Genomic DNA, 15,763 nt, shown 5'->3' on the forward strand with positions numbered 1-15,763 from the left:
AAATTGATCATTATTATTATTATATTTTATTTGAAATAAATATATTTTTTTAATAGGATTTTTGTTATATTGAAATGCTTTTAATTACTTTTAATAGTTGTAGTAATATGAAATGTATACATAAATTTAAATAAAATTTTATAAAAAAATATATTATGGATTATTCATTTAAAAAAAAATGTAACCTTTTATAATAATAATCCTGGTTAATTAATTATACTTCAATAACATTGATTTTAAAAGTTTTTCAATTTTTATTCTTTTAATATTTTATACCTACATTTATTTATGGTTATCATATAAAGAATTATTAAATAAAATACTAAAATAATTATGTACTATTTTTGTCTAAAGAGTTCATATTAAGTTTACCTTTAAAAAATTTTTAATAAGTCATTCAATTACTTTAACGTTTTTTTTCGGCCAAATTATTTTTTAAATCTATTTCAATTAAATAAAAAACTCCGTTAAAAGAGTATCATAAACTATTTAAGCTTATTGTGCCCGCTAACATTAAGATTTGACAAAAAAAAAAAAAAAAAAAAAATTGAATAAAAAATAAAATTCGTATTGTAGCATTACAGAATAAATTCATATTTTTTAAAATCAATTTGAAAAAACTGTTTTACGCTTTAAAACAAAAATCACGATCAATTTTTTAGGGCCTTATTGTAGGTGACATATTTAGTGCATCGCAATTAAGTACGCTTAAAGTAAGTTTATTCCTGCAAAATTACGGTAAAAGTTATTTTTTAAATAATTGACTATTGGTTGTGAAATTGAATTTGAATCGTAATGTCGCTTTTAAAAAAATATAAACTTATTTTTAACTTACTTAACAAATAATTAAAAAAAAAATGAAGCAAAGTTTTTGTACTGACGCCATACAAATGCGCCATATTGATCATGCAATAATTTAGGATTATTTTACCATCATAATTTTTTTTTTTTTTTTTTTTTTTTTTTAATTGTATTATTTTGACTAAATGCAAAAATCTATAATTTCAAGTTTGAAATATACATTTTAAATATACGACACGAATCTAGGGGTCAATAAGAAATGATAAGAAGTTTTTCGTGAGGTTTATTTCATTTAATGCCATGCCTGAGTGAATTTGATTATAATTTTGTTTTTAACTGTACTTAGCTATGAATTTATGGGGGAGAGGTTCCCCACGATTTCCATTTATTCAGCCTGTTCAGGGAACGGTTGACTTTGCTACATATGAACAATTTCCTTTTCAAAATCCTGCATGGGACGTAGCACATCCAGGTAAAATTTTAAAAGATTATTTTTCTGAAATATTATAAGTTTTTACGTATTTAAAAAAAAAAAAAAATTTTTTTGGATTTAATAAATGTTTAAACACCTCAAACTAATCTAAGTCATTTCTTCTTTTGAAAATTTACATCACATTTTATTTTTATAGCATTTGCCCAAAATTTATGTGCTCCTGTTACAACTTCCGAAATATTTTATCCGGATCGTAATGAAGGAGTAGCACAAAATTGGAATCAAAGTGAATCATCTCCAAAACAAAATAAAGATGATGCCAATAAAATGCCCAGGCAAGGATTTTGGCAATTTAAAAATACTACAGAATATGATGATGAAAATAATGAGAAAAGTAAAAAAGACTTTAAAGATGGAAAAGGAACTCAATATTCCAGTTCTGAAAGGAGGTCTGAAAAGCGTGATAGAAGTGATAAACATCGTGATCGGGAAGATCGTGATAAAGAAAGAGATAGATCTGGACATAGGTCTCGTGATGACAGAAATTCTTCCAAAGACAGAAGGGATTCTGACTCTAGACGCGATTCTCCTGACAGACGAGATAGACGTGAACATTCTAATGACAGAGACTGGAGATCTAGTGAAAGAGATGGAGTTTTGAAAGAAAAAGAAAAAAGAAGTAGGGAAAGGGATAGATCTAAAGATAGGAGAGATAGAGACTCTGTGGAAAAAGATCAGTTTGGTAGAAATTTATCAAGGAGTAGTCGAAGAGGGAGTCGTGAACGGAAAGAAAGATCACCAAAGGAAAAGCGTAAAAGAAACGACGACGGTGACGGTCACAGACGAAGAGATGATATTCGTCATAGGGATAGGGACAGAGATCGAGATGATGACGGTCCATCTAAAAGGCATAGAGGAAATGATCCTGTGGATTCTAAATTCAGTCTTGAAGCAGCTAATTATAAAACTCAAACTCCTAATGAAACTGTTATGATTCGAGGTTTAGCTCAGCACATAACTGAAAATGACGTAAGCATTTTAAAATTATTAAAAAAAAAAAAAGACAGTCATTAATTAAATTTACAAGAAAAACAGTGGGTTCAAATTTAAATTCAAATTTAAATTTTTTCTATTCATCTGCTGTCATTTAAATTGTATATATTTCTTTTAGATTCGACAAGACATTCTTCAGTGTGGTATGATGCCCAAAGACATTCGTTTGATACGAAAGAAAGAAACAGGTAAATTAAAAATCTTTCTTTTTCCCATTAATTCAGAATTTAAATATTTTAATCCGCATAATAACTTATTTCCGGATTTCCTTTTGTGGCTTCGGTTTTTATTTTACACATATGTGTACATATATATATATATATAATTTATCAATAACTATTTAAACATTCATTTTCCTTTTTAAATATGTTTTTTTTTTAATTTGCAAACTATATAAAATTTTATAAAAATATCATTTTATCTACAAAAACAAAATTCCTAATTTTTAATTAGTCAGTCATGTATTGGTAAGTTACATTAAAAATTTATAACCAAAAAAAAAATATATATATATGTACGCGTGTGTGTACCTTTTTTTTTTCTTTTTTTTTTTTTCTTTTTTTTTTTTTCTTTTCTTTTTTTTGAAATTAAAAATTCAAGCTTAAAGTTTTTTTATGGCCGCAAATTTTGTACATAAAAGAGAATCGTCTATAGGAGGTGTGATATGCCCAATAAAAAAAACTACATCCCGGGCTGAGAAATTGTGTTGAAAAGAATTATGGTTAATTTTAGACATTGTTTGTGTTGATCCATTTTATAGGTGCGTCGAGAGGGTTTGCATTCGTGGAGTTTAACAGTACGGAAGAAGCGCGCTATTGGATGGAGATGAAACAGGTATTCAGTTGCTAGACGCTTGCTCGGCCCCGAGGCCGTGGCTCTCCCATCAATCAGGCCCCGAGGCCCTTCCAACTGCTTAAACAGGATTCTCGAGTAATAGTCATTACTTCAATTTGAAGTTTTTATCGTTTTTTTTTTTTTTTTTTCATTATTTTTTTTTTCATATTTAATATTTATTAATTTTCGATTACTTCTATAAGAGAAGGAAAGAAATGTTACGAGTTTCGTCGTTGAAGGCGAATTTTTTTTTGTTAAATTAGGTTTTGATGGAAATTAAGCAGTTTGGTACTTACTTTCTCCATATATATATATATACATAAATTATTACTTGTTATCTATTTTTACATAAAGCAAGTTAGGGTAAAATACCGTTTAATAAATTTTAATAATTAAAGTTCTCCTATTAGTTAAAATAGTTAACTTACTGTATCCACAAGAAATTGTTTTTATATGGAGAAAGTAAAATTTAGAACTTAGTTATTTAAAAACAAAAAAAAAAAAATAAATAAATAAATGAAACATAAAATAATAATAATAATTATTATTATAATAAGATTAAAATTTCTAGAACTTTTTTTTTTTTTTTTTTTCGGAGGGGGGGGGTTTAATTTAAAAACCTAAAAAATATCTTTTAATTAGTCACAATGTTAGGTTTAAATGATTTATTACTTTGGAATTTTTTAAATATTGTTTACCAAAAAAAAAAAAAAAAAACAACAAATTAATAAATTTGAAAATATCATTTGTTAGGCTTTTTTTTTTTTTTTTTTTTTTTTTTTTTTTATTTTATTTAAATAAAAAAAAAAAAAAAAAAAAAAAAAAAGAAATGAGTATTGGATTTGCTTGACGCTTAGAAAAAAAAAAAAATGTCTAACAAAGTTCTTTAGAAGGGTCTTGAAAGAACTTTTTTTGATTCTGGGAATTGGTTACAATTTAAAAAATTTTCGTTTCTAATATTTTTTTGCTCGGTCTGTTTCAGGGTGTTTTGATGTTTCAAGATCAATATCGTGCTATTATGCAGTTTTCCATTATCAGCAACGACAATATGCCCTCATCCGTGTGGATGCCTCCGACAGATTGGGATTGTCCTAAAGTGAGTGAGAGTTCACTCTGATTTTTATTAATAATAAAAAATTTTATAATGATGTTAATTATGAAACTAATTATTTTTCAGTGCTTCGCCCATAACTTTAAAAAAAGAGTGTCTTGTTTCAAGTGCCATGCTCCAAGACCGGAAGTTAATGATGGTTTAGATTGTACCAATGAAATTAGCCCCCATCCGACTACTAGTATGTATTATTTTATTTGTTTACTTCACCGTCGATGAGTTTACACGTAAATTAGTTGATAAGTTTTCTACTAATTTGTTTTTTTTTAATCTGCAATTTACAGAATTGTTATTGAGAAATTTGGATGTTTTAACCAATGAAGAAACATTGTTAAAAGAAATAAGTAACGTTTCCAGCATACCAATTCAATCTTGCCAAATCGCTAGAGATTCTCTTACCAATTTATCACGGGGCATATGTTACCTAGAAATGAAAAATGTTTTAGAAGCAATTAAATTGTATAATGCTTTAACGGCAACCGTTTTAAATATAGAAGGAAGGAAAGGTATTAAATATTTTATTGTTTACAAAATATTATTATTATTATTATACAAACGATTATTTCTGTTGATTTTAAGTAAAAGTATAATATTTAAAAATTTTTTTAATTTGTTTACATTTCAGTGAGTGTATCGTATTGCAAATTGCATTTGGATAAACCACAAGTACAACCCTCGGCATTAACTCAGAACCAATGGGCAGCCTGCGGTTTATCCGAAACCGATTATAAACTGGAGGACGTTCCTCGTTTAGCGGAATACAGTGCGCAAATGTATGCCACCACTCCTCAAGAACATGCTGCTTACGTTCAATATTATACACAGTATTATACCTCTCAAATTCAACAGGTGAATTTTTATCCGTTAAATTTAAGTCAAATACTTTGGTTACGAGAAAAAAATACACATCTGTAATCTAATCCTATCGCGTTTCATTTTAAGAGTGGTAATCCCGTCCAGCAAGGCACCGGAACCAATGCGGCTGCTGCAGTAGCTCAATCGGCCATTAAACAAGCTCAATCGAAAAAAGCAGTCATATCTGCAGCTGCTGCTCCGGCTCCAACCGTTTATTTATCATCCAGACAATTAATTGGAAATACCAACATAGGTCTGTTATTGAAATTTTGAACGTCGAGAGTAATTGTTAAATAATCAAAGAGAAAATGTTTATTACATTATTAATTATATTTCGGCCGTTTTTTATTTAGGTGAACCTGATGTCAGTTCATATAGTTACGACGAAACCTCGGGATATTTTTTCGATCAACATACCGGCTTATATTATGATGCAGCGTCGCAATACTACTATCACAGTCAGGATCAAATATTTTTATATTGGGATTCTGAAAAAAGAGCGTACATGCCCGCGCCGACGGATGATAAATCAGGGAATCAATGCAAAACGGCAACGGAGGAAGCTAACAAAGATGAAAAGAAAAAAGATAAAGATAAGGATAAAAATCAAGATAAAGTTAAAGTGGCCAAAAGAATTGCCAAGGTGATAATTGTTCTTAGGAAAAAAGGATAAATATTTTTGGTAAATTTAATCTAAGGGATTTCAGTGATTTTAATATTCGAATAATAATTATTAGGATATGGAAAGATGGGCTAAAACACTGAATCAGAAGAAAGAAATTGCCAAAATGAATGCCGTTGCAGTTCAACAAGCAGCTGCAGCTGCCAAAGCTGCCAGCACCGCCGATATTGCTTTTGCTGTTCTCGAAAGAAAAGAATCCTCCGTCAATTTACCGTTCCCAGAAACCACGCAAGAACAAGTTGAACATCCCCAAGTAAATTTTTTTTTTTTGCAATATACAAATCTACCCGGAAATTTTTTTCAAAATTTACCTATAATAAAAAAATTTTTATTCAAGTCGAATTTAGTTGCATCTTACGGAGGAGGGAGTGATAGCGATGAAGCTCCGGAGGAAAATCAAGCCGAAGACAAATGTTACACGGATTGGGTCAAGTTAGCTTGTCTGCTTTGTAAAAGACAATTTCCGACGAAAGAAGCTTTGATTAGACATCAACAACTCTCGGATCTACACAAGCAAAATTTGGAAGCTTGGTATTCCAGTCGGGGTTTGGACAATTCTTCGCAAAGAATGTATCGAGATCGAGCTAAAGAAAGAAGAGAAAAATTTGGTATTCCAGATGAGCCCAGGCCCAACAAATTAAAAGTACATACATTCAATTGAAATTTTATTATTATTATTTTTTGTCTGCAAGGTTCAAAAAACTCGAAACAATTTTTTTTTTTATATATATATATTAGGAAAAATACTTGAAAGAAAAAGAAGAAATATACGAAGAACCGAACCGTGGAGGAATACCTGCCGAAAACGTTGGTAACAAAATGTTACAAAAAATGGGTTGGACCGAAGGGATGGGATTGGGAAGATCCAACCAAGGTCGAACCGATATAATCCAAGTGAGTTATTTACATTTTTTTAAAATAACGATAACTTTTTCTTTTAAAATTATAACCGATAATTTATTCAAAGGCTAGTCAACGTGTTCCAACAGCGGGATTAGGATCATCGGGTAGCAATTTGGGAGTCGGATCCGTCGGTAGTTCTTACAAGGAAAATGTCAAACGTTCAATGATGGCCCGATATTCAGAATTAGACGGTTAAAATTATATTTATACTAATTGATGCAATCCAATGTAACAATTTAACATTGATTAAATTTTTATAAACTTTAAACAAATCGTTTGTAAATAATTTTTTTTTTAAATGAAACTTAGTTTTTTGTTAGTTGTATTAATTAATTCTTGTAAAGTATTTGCGTGTAACAAGAGTTTAAAAGAATTTTTTTTTTTATCAAATGAATCTTTTTACAACTTTAATAACTTGCCTTTTGTCATTATTATTATTATTATGTAAAATTTCAATTACATATATATATATATATATTTTGTTAATTATTACGTCACTATAACCACCGATTTTTTTTTTTCGTTTTGTTTTCCATTTCAAACCGGAAATGAATTAATTGTCAAATAAATAAAATATAATAACGTATGCTTTACAATTCCGGAATCGTTATAATTTTTTTTAAAAAAAATATTTTAATAATAAATAATAAATAATATTAGTTTAAAAAAAAAAAAAAAAAAAAGTTTTTAATGAATTACAACAATTTTATTTTGAAAAAATTATTATTATTATTATTATTATTATTATAAATTATTTATTTTAATTGCTTTGAGGAAATTAGCAATTTTTTTTTTTTTTTATTCCGCTTTGGAATCCGTGTTAGTAATAAATCTAAAGTAAAAGAAAATTAATATGAAGTAAGAAATTATTAAAAATTAATTAATTAAATAATTAATTAGTAATAATAATAATAATAATTAATAATTACCTTTCATTGAAATATTTATTTTGCAATGCTTTTGCCAAATAATAATTAAATCTTTGATTAGCATCATTCAAAGTGAAAAAATCTCCAAAATATTTTTTTCTCATTTTGTTATACTAAAAGTTATCATTATTATTATTATTTAAAAAACAATTAAAAATAGAAATCATAAGTGATAATAATAATAATACTTACAGTTCCACAATTCTAAAAAACAAAAAAGGAGGAAGAAAAAAAAAATTTTTTTTAATTAAAATTTATTGGATTTTTTTTTTTTTATTTAATTGATAAATTATTAATTATTTTATTTATTAATAATTTTTACTCACCCTCGAATCCCACTTTTATTTATTTATTTTTAATCATTCGGAAATGATAATAATAATAAAATGACAAAAAAAAAAAAAAATATTATTATTTGTTTAAAAAAAAAAAAAATCATTTAAAAAAAGAAAATTTTTAATATAACTCACCCGACACATCTGATGTTTAAAAAAAATAAATAAATAAATAAATATTATTATTATCATCATTTAAAATTTAAATGGAAAGAATTAAAAATAATAATAATAATAAAATAAAATTCAACTTACCACCTTTATGTGTTTATGATGTGAAGTTTGGAAAAATAATTTTTTATCATTTAATAAATAATATTATCAAAAATTTATTTATTTATTTAAAATTAAATTATTACTTACCCTGCTTCCCAAATTGGCCTATAAAATTAAAAAAAATTAATAATAATTTAAATTTTAATTATTATTTAGAATTAAATTAATAAAATTAATAACTTACGGATTTTTTATCTGTTAATAAATCATCATCATTTATCATTATAGGAAAATTATCATTATTGTTTGAATTGACCATTTCTAACACACAAAAAAAAAAAAAATAAATAAATAAATATGTGGATATTTTTATCGAGAAAAATTAAAATATTTTAATAAAATTTACCTAATATGGTTGTTAATAATATGATGAAAGCCAAAATTTGTTTTTTACTTTCTGAATTCATTATTAAAATTCACAGAATAATAAATAAAAATAAAAAAAATAAAAAAATATTTTTTAAATTTTAACTCTTGACTCTTGGTTGATTTTTAAACGAGTGACATTTTTTCAAATCAAAATTTTTTTATATATATATATATATATATTAATAAAAAGTTGGTTTCTTTTATTACTCATATTTCATTAAAATTTAATATCAAGTTTTTTTCATTTTTAATTCAAAATAATTTTAAATCTTTTATTAAACTTTATATAAATCCCATGTGTGAAAGCATTAAGCTCAATTTTTATTTAAATGCAAAAATGTGAAAATTTCAATAAAAACATTTATAAACCATTTATTATTATTATTATTATTATTACTTCGATATTAAATTTTCTTTTTTTAATATGGCTTAAATTAAATTAATTTTTTTTTTTTTTTTTCACATTCCGAAAGAATATAAAATATATATATATATTTTTTTTAAAATTATTATCGGAGTTATATTTTCAAACAATTTTAAAAATTTCATTTATTTATTTATTTTTATTTATTTAAAATTTTTTTAAAAATTTTGTGAGTGGTATTAATTTAAATAAATTTTCTAAAAGCTTTTCGATAATTTTTTATTGATTAGCGATTAAAAAAAAAATATAATTAAATTTAATGATAACATAATTAACTAGTTCATTAAGTTTTTTTTTAATATTACAGTTACATGTTATTAATAAAGATGTACACTTATATATATACAAAAGGGATAGATTTAATTAATAGTATGTAAATAACTTTTTTTGGGGTAAATTAATAAATAAATTAATAAATTAACTCGTGAGAAACTTTCTTCCATATAATTGAGCTTTTCTGTCAAACGCTTTAGATCGTATCGGAGTTCCAATTTTATAAAATGGATTCATCGAATACTAAAACAAAAACCGCTTGATAATAAAATACCGATGTGAATTATATTTTTAACACAATGTATTGAATGATAAGGATTAAAATACAAAATGGTAATAAAATTTTTAGTGATGTTTATAGGGATAGATAAATTTACTAACCTTAATGTAAGTTTCATACATTTCCATAAAAAAATTTTTAATTCCATCATCATTTTTATTATCATGAACCATGATAAATCTCATTTGACTAGCTGTTACAAAAGCAGACACAAACCATTGATTAAATTTATCAACTGATTTTAAATACATGTTATTTGTTTTCCACATATGCTCATCAACTAAATCTAATGCAGCGTGAGCAATAAATTCATTTAAATGACGATGATCTTCTTTCTAAAGTAATAAAATCTTTTAAAACCTTTTTTTTTTTTAAATTGAAAAAAAAAATATTTAAAAAAAAATTTTAACCTTAGGTTCTTTTGATGAAAAATTAAACTCCATTTCAAAAACTGGATTGTCATTATGACCAACGATCACAAAATAATAACTACCCGACATATTAATTATTAGAAAATGAAAAAAAAAAAATAAACTAAGCAATAATTAAAGGCCTGTAAATCATTTCTTTTGAGAGCACCATTAACATTTACTCCTTCTTGGCAGACATATTGGTTATTAAATTCTATTTAAATTTTTAATGTTTCCGCCACTTTTTTTTTTTAAATTTAAAATAGTACAAACTTATTTAAAAGAATTTTTATAAACTTCACAATTATGCAAACAATTATTTAACACTATAAACAATTTAATAAAAATTATTTTATACACTGTTGCTTAAAAGAAAGTTTGTTTTCATTTGGTTATCATTTGACTTTTGGCGCCAATTTAAATACTTTTTAAACTCTTGAAATAATTAATGGAAAAAAGCATGGCAAATAATAATTTTTAATATACCAAATATCTTTAATAGTAAAAAATATAAAGTGAATTAAAAAAATATGAATTTTTATTTTAATAAAAAATTTTAAAGTGTTTATTTATAAAATAACAATATCCATGATTTAATTTTTCCATTTGATTTGAAGTCTTAATGCATTTTCAGCATGAAGGTATTCTTCAGATTGAGGTTTTAAATTAATTTTATACTCTTCTATCCCTCGTCTATCTTTCATTAAAACATAAACCTAAAAATATTTAGAATATTACACAATGACTTGAATAAATCTCATAAAAGTAAAAAAAAAAAAAAAGGTTATTACATCTATCACAGCCAAATGGCAGGGCAATTGTTTTGCAAGTTCTAATCTCCTGTCAAAACTACTCATAACATCAAAGTATTGGGCAAGGATTTTATAGGGAGCCTTCCACTGATGAAGTTCAGTAATTATTTTTTCAATAGGAATGATGCTTTTTAATTTTCTTGCACTTAACCAACCCTTAAAAATAAAAATAAAAATAGTTTTTCAATTAAAATATTATATAACAAATTAATCAATTATTGAATACAAACTTTTGCAAGAAAATGAGCTTCGATATCATCCCATGATTGTTTCGATGATCTAGAAGTTAAAATTATCCATTGAACTTGTCTTTCTGTTATACCTTGAAAAGGTATAAGAAACCAAGGAGAATGTTTCGATACTTTTGGCTCATTCCAAAAATTTTTGCACAAGTATTCCAAGGAAGATAACACTGAAGTTTTAGGAATGGATGAAAAAATGGGAGATTCTAATGAAGTTGTCCACTCTAAAAAAAAACATTTGTAAATTATTGCAAAATAAGAAAAAAAAATTCATTACTAAATATTTTGTATCAAATTACAAAATACATTTACTTAAATTTTTACGAATTAAAGAAAAAAAAGTAAAATTTTACAATTTAACAATTCTATGTATAATAATATTACTTTTTTAATAATAAAAATAAACCTTAGAATGTAAATATTTTTTAAAATGAATAATTTAATTTTTTTTAGATTCTTACGAAGGTATTTAAGGTAGTTTTGTACTAAATCCTTATCCCTTAAATCTAATGAAGAAAAATGATTGCTATAGCATGCAGTCAATCTTTGAATCTTTGTTTCAATATTTTGAGTGCCCTGAACAATGTATGTGTATTGTTTCATGGCTGCTTCCCTAATTTGCCCAGACATTCTATAATAATAAGAAAAATATAACAAATTTAAGTTTTAATTTGAAATGAAATTTTAAGTTTACAAATAACTTACTCTAATAGATCAATTAAATCAGAAATCATAAGCCTAGTTTCTAAATAATTAGCATATTGTGAAATAGCAATTGGTTGCATTTGAATAACTTGATAAAATATACTTTTTTTAAGAGTTTTCGATAAGTGAAGAACTATCTACAATTAAAATTAATAATTTTTTAAATTTAAATTATGTAAATTATTTAAATTAGATAAAGTTCTAAAAAAAAAACATTTAAAACTTACAGCCAGTATAGCATTTCCATCTCCACTTTTAATAGCTTCATCCAATAATTCTTTTTTTAAATCCAATGATCGATACAAATGTAAAGAAAAAGGTTGTCCTAAAATAATACATTTTATTGTTTTTAAAACACTTGGAGGTACCCATTGGTCATCAATTTTTCGCCTAAGTATTCTTAATTCCTCTTCGAGACTGACTTTTTGAGGTTTTATAAAAGGGCCATCAGAAAAAACTAAAACAAAAATTTTTTATAAGAAAAATTCCACTTAAAATATTTAACGTTAATTTCAGTAGCTTACTCCTGTCCAATGAATTTTTGGATATTAAAGTTTCCAATGGTCTCTTTTGCAAATCTGGTTTTTCTACAGTGGGAACACCATCAAATATAATATCAGCTATGATAGAAGAAGAAACAGAGCTTCCAAATATTTGACTTTTACTGCTTAACTAAAATTTATTTAATATAAATAAGTATAAAAAAGTAACGCAAAAACATATAATTAAATAAAAAATTTTCCTTACATCCTCGTCATCAAATGAAAATGGTTTGAAATTACTTTGATTCCAGTAATTTTCATCTTCTTGTTTCGATGCCATTATTTAATTGTCGAATATACTCTCAATGCTATTTCATTTTTATATAAACAAACCATTGACCAACAATGTCAATAAAATATGACTAACCGTTTAAAGGGCCTTGAATTTTTGCACACTAAAGTTAAATATTTTTTAACCGAAGAGACATTTAAATAAATTTTTAGTTTGTTATAAAAAATATTTTTGTCTTTAATGATGTTATAAAATGGTAAATTATTACGACGAAATTGAAATTGAAGATTTCGAGTACAATGCAGAGGAGGAAACATATTATTATCCTTGTCCATGTGGGGATAAATTTCAAATTACTAAGGTAAAAAAAAAAAAATAAAAATTTTTGTGATTTGAATTAATTATATACACATTTTATTTTTAATTTATTACTTTTTTTTAAAAGTAACTTGAGTGTTTTTATCATTCAATATTGTTAATATTATTTCAGACGGATTTATTAGCCGGAGAAGAAGTAGCCTCATGTCCTAGTTGTTCATTAATTATCAAAGTTATATATAGTAAGGTAAAGACATAATGAAATAAAATAAATGGCTTAATGAGAAATTTAAATTAAAATTCAAAAATTATTTATAAAAAACTATTTTTTTAAAAAAATAAATATATGCTGTCTCATTTTATTTTTATTTTTTCTCTACCCCCAGTTTAGTATTATTATTAATATTACTATATATATAGTTTACTTTTTATTCTTTAACTAATTTATACTTTTTATATTAATAAAAATCATATTATTAGTATTTTCATATTTAATTATCGTTTTAAACTGCTAATATTTTCAAACAATTAAAATAAATAAAAAACTGAAATAATTTTGTATGTTTTTGTACCCTTGTGCAAAACCTGAAATGTTTCATATTAGTATTTATTATAATAAATTCATGCCTTTAAAAACCTTATATAAATAATTATTATTGTTTAGTTAATGTTTTTGCCTGATATTTAAAATAATTTTTTAACCTAAAATTAAAAAAATATTTATTGTATTTGTCTAAAAAAAAAAAAAAAACATTTTTTGAAATTTTTCTTACTTATAATATTGCAATTTCTTATTAATTTTTTTGTTTTTTATAGGAAGATTTTCTCAGCGATTCAAAGGAGTCCGAAGAAGAAACAGAAGACTTAGTAAAAAAAGTAAAAGCATTAGAAGTTAACTAATTGTTCTGGAAATATGGCGGCAAGGGGCAGAGGTAGAGGTAGAGGAAGGGGACATCAAATGTCTTTTGATTATAATCAATTAGGATTTGGTGGAGGAGAAGCACTTCCGGCTCCTGCTTTGTACCCACCTCCCACTTTTCCGATATTGGAACATAAGCCATTGCCTTTAAAAACAGGAGCAGAAAGTACGATATTTTGATTAACTTAAATAAAATTATCATTAATTTATTTATTTTATAATTATCTAAGTAAAATTAACATTGTTTTCATTTCAGCTGAATATATGGTAGCTTTAAAAAGAGATTTTGTTGAATATTTTCAAAGTTTAAGACAAAATAATAATTGTTTATCAGCAATTGAAAGATTCTCTGATAAATATCAAATGATAAGTTCAGAACTTAAAGAATCTTCTGATTCTCAAATCTATTGGGATGCATTACCAGCAGAGCTACATCCAAACTGGAAGAAAGCATTAAAAAGAAAAAGTCGCATGCAGTCTTGTACTGAACCTAAAAAATCAAATATTGATATTTCCAGTAGGTAAGTTCACATGAAAACCTTTTAATTAAAAAAAAAAAATTATAATTTTTGGTGAATTTGTAATTTTAACAAACATTTTAAGGTTGGAAAAACTTGCTAAATTGGAAGATAAAGAAGAAAATGAATCTGAAGATATGAAAGAATCAGAGGATAAAGATGGAGATGATGATAATGACAAAGAAAATTTAGAAACGGAAGAAGATGATGATGAAGAAATGGATGATGGAACAGATTATGTAAATAATTATTTTGACAATGGTGAAAGTTACTTCGATGAAGAAGATGATAATTTAGACGATGGTCCAATTTATTAATGTTATAAAAATTTTTTATATTTATTGTACTGAATGTATAAATATATATGTATTTATATATATATGTAAGTATTTCTATAATTATTTAATATGCACTAATATAATTATAAGAAATCATTTACTTAATTTAGGCAAAGCTACATAATTCATTTGTTTTAGGAAAAAATTATTAAAAAACTAAATCTATTACTTTTATTATTTTTGTAATATCGAAAAAACCTAAAATTGAATTCTTACTGCTTAATAGTAACATTTATATTGAATTTATATTGTGGCAACATACTGTATTTGTGAAGATATTTATTTTTAAAACAAATTGTCTATTAACTTATTGTCTTTAGATAATTTTAAAAAACAAAATTAATAATTCTTTTAGAAAAAGGATATATATATTTTGTTACAAAAACAAAAAACAATTAACCATTGAAATCTACTTAATTTTTTTTTTGTGGTTTCTCCCTTATCTAATGCTATTACCTAAGTAATACTTTCTTTCGAAAATCTTTTTATTAATATTAATTATTGATTTAATATACCTATTCGATAATTTTACATAATGCTTACATGCTTACACGCATTACAAATAAAAAAGTAGTGCAATATTTTTTATTTAAAGCTATTTTTTATTTCATTACATGTTTTGTTTTTTTTTTTTTTTTAATAATTTTAAATCCTTTATTATTTTTAAATCCATATTATTGATCAGTTTATTTTTGTTTGGCTTCATTGATTTTGTCAAGTGTAAATTAAAGCTTTGCAGCACATGATTAAATTATGAAAGTTTTTATGTCAAATAATAAAGCAGCAGTAACATTAAGACAATTACATTAAATTAGGAATGAAATGAAATTCAACTTGAATTCCCCCAAAAATATTTTATGATAGACATATTCGTTGAATTAAATTATATAAAACCTTTTTTTTAATTTCATTTTCGAGAAATTATTACCCTTCCTTATTACATATACTATTAAAAATGAACTAGCAATAAAATTTTACCTCTCATATATAATAATCTATTATTAGATTATTCATTTATATTGTAATTATAAAATGAAACTTTATGACTTCTTTACTCGATTGAAATTTAAAAAAAAAATAAAATTATTTAAATTAGTTACCACTGCTTATTCATTATGTTCATTATTGTGATTTAGTTTTTACATTTAAATATGTTTTCATAAATAATT

General features: G+C 24.5%; 5 protein-coding genes across 5 annotated transcripts; 3 read left to right on the forward strand and 2 right to left on the reverse strand.

Moving 5' to 3' along the window:
• Positions 1-1,149: 1,149 nt before the first annotated feature.
• Positions 1,150-6,868, forward strand: Phum_PHUM357510 (RNA-binding protein, putative; the record flags this gene model as incomplete). Its single annotated transcript, XM_002427932.1, has 14 exons — positions 1,150-1,273; positions 1,431-2,263; positions 2,406-2,475; positions 3,048-3,121; positions 4,104-4,217; positions 4,299-4,413; positions 4,517-4,738; positions 4,858-5,081; positions 5,175-5,340; positions 5,441-5,730; positions 5,825-6,022; positions 6,107-6,412; positions 6,508-6,663; positions 6,737-6,868. 14 exons carry the CDS (start codon positions 1,150-1,152, stop codon positions 6,866-6,868), a joined length of 3,024 nt encoding a protein of 1,007 aa, XP_002427977.1.
• A 2,554-nt stretch (positions 6,869-9,422) lies between these two features.
• Positions 9,423-10,058, reverse strand: Phum_PHUM357520 (trafficking protein particle complex protein, putative; the record flags this gene model as incomplete). Its single annotated transcript, XM_002427933.1, has 3 exons — positions 9,423-9,521; positions 9,660-9,893; positions 9,969-10,058. 3 exons carry the CDS (start codon positions 10,056-10,058, stop codon positions 9,423-9,425), a joined length of 423 nt encoding a protein of 140 aa, XP_002427978.1.
• A 503-nt stretch (positions 10,059-10,561) lies between these two features.
• Phum_PHUM357530 (uncharacterized protein) lies at positions 10,562-12,549 on the reverse strand (the record flags this gene model as incomplete). The annotated part of the gene is made up of 8 exons (XM_002427934.1): positions 10,562-10,684; positions 10,760-10,936; positions 11,011-11,246; positions 11,484-11,653; positions 11,728-11,864; positions 11,955-12,184; positions 12,252-12,399; positions 12,475-12,549. The coding sequence occupies 8 exons, from the start codon at positions 12,547-12,549 to the stop codon at positions 10,562-10,564; spliced, it is 1,296 nt and encodes a 431-aa protein (XP_002427979.1).
• Positions 12,550-12,754: 205 nt separating this feature from the next.
• Positions 12,755-13,719, forward strand: Phum_PHUM357540 (uncharacterized protein; the record flags this gene model as incomplete). Its single annotated transcript, XM_002427935.1, has 3 exons — positions 12,755-12,862; positions 12,992-13,066; positions 13,636-13,719. 3 exons carry the CDS (start codon positions 12,755-12,757, stop codon positions 13,717-13,719), a joined length of 267 nt encoding a protein of 88 aa, XP_002427980.1.
• A 13-nt stretch (positions 13,720-13,732) lies between these two features.
• Phum_PHUM357550 (DNA-directed RNA polymerase III subunit G, putative) lies at positions 13,733-14,573 on the forward strand (the record flags this gene model as incomplete). Its single annotated transcript, XM_002427936.1, has 3 exons — positions 13,733-13,904; positions 13,995-14,259; positions 14,342-14,573. The coding sequence occupies 3 exons, from the start codon at positions 13,733-13,735 to the stop codon at positions 14,571-14,573; spliced, it is 669 nt and encodes a 222-aa protein (XP_002427981.1).
• Between the last annotated feature and the right edge of the window lie 1,190 nt (positions 14,574-15,763).

This window comes from Pediculus humanus, genomic scaffold (assembly GCF_000006295.1).
Source record: "Pediculus humanus corporis 1103172107770 genomic scaffold, whole genome shotgun sequence".
Taxonomy (NCBI): domain Eukaryota; kingdom Metazoa; phylum Arthropoda; class Insecta; order Psocodea; family Pediculidae; genus Pediculus; species Pediculus humanus.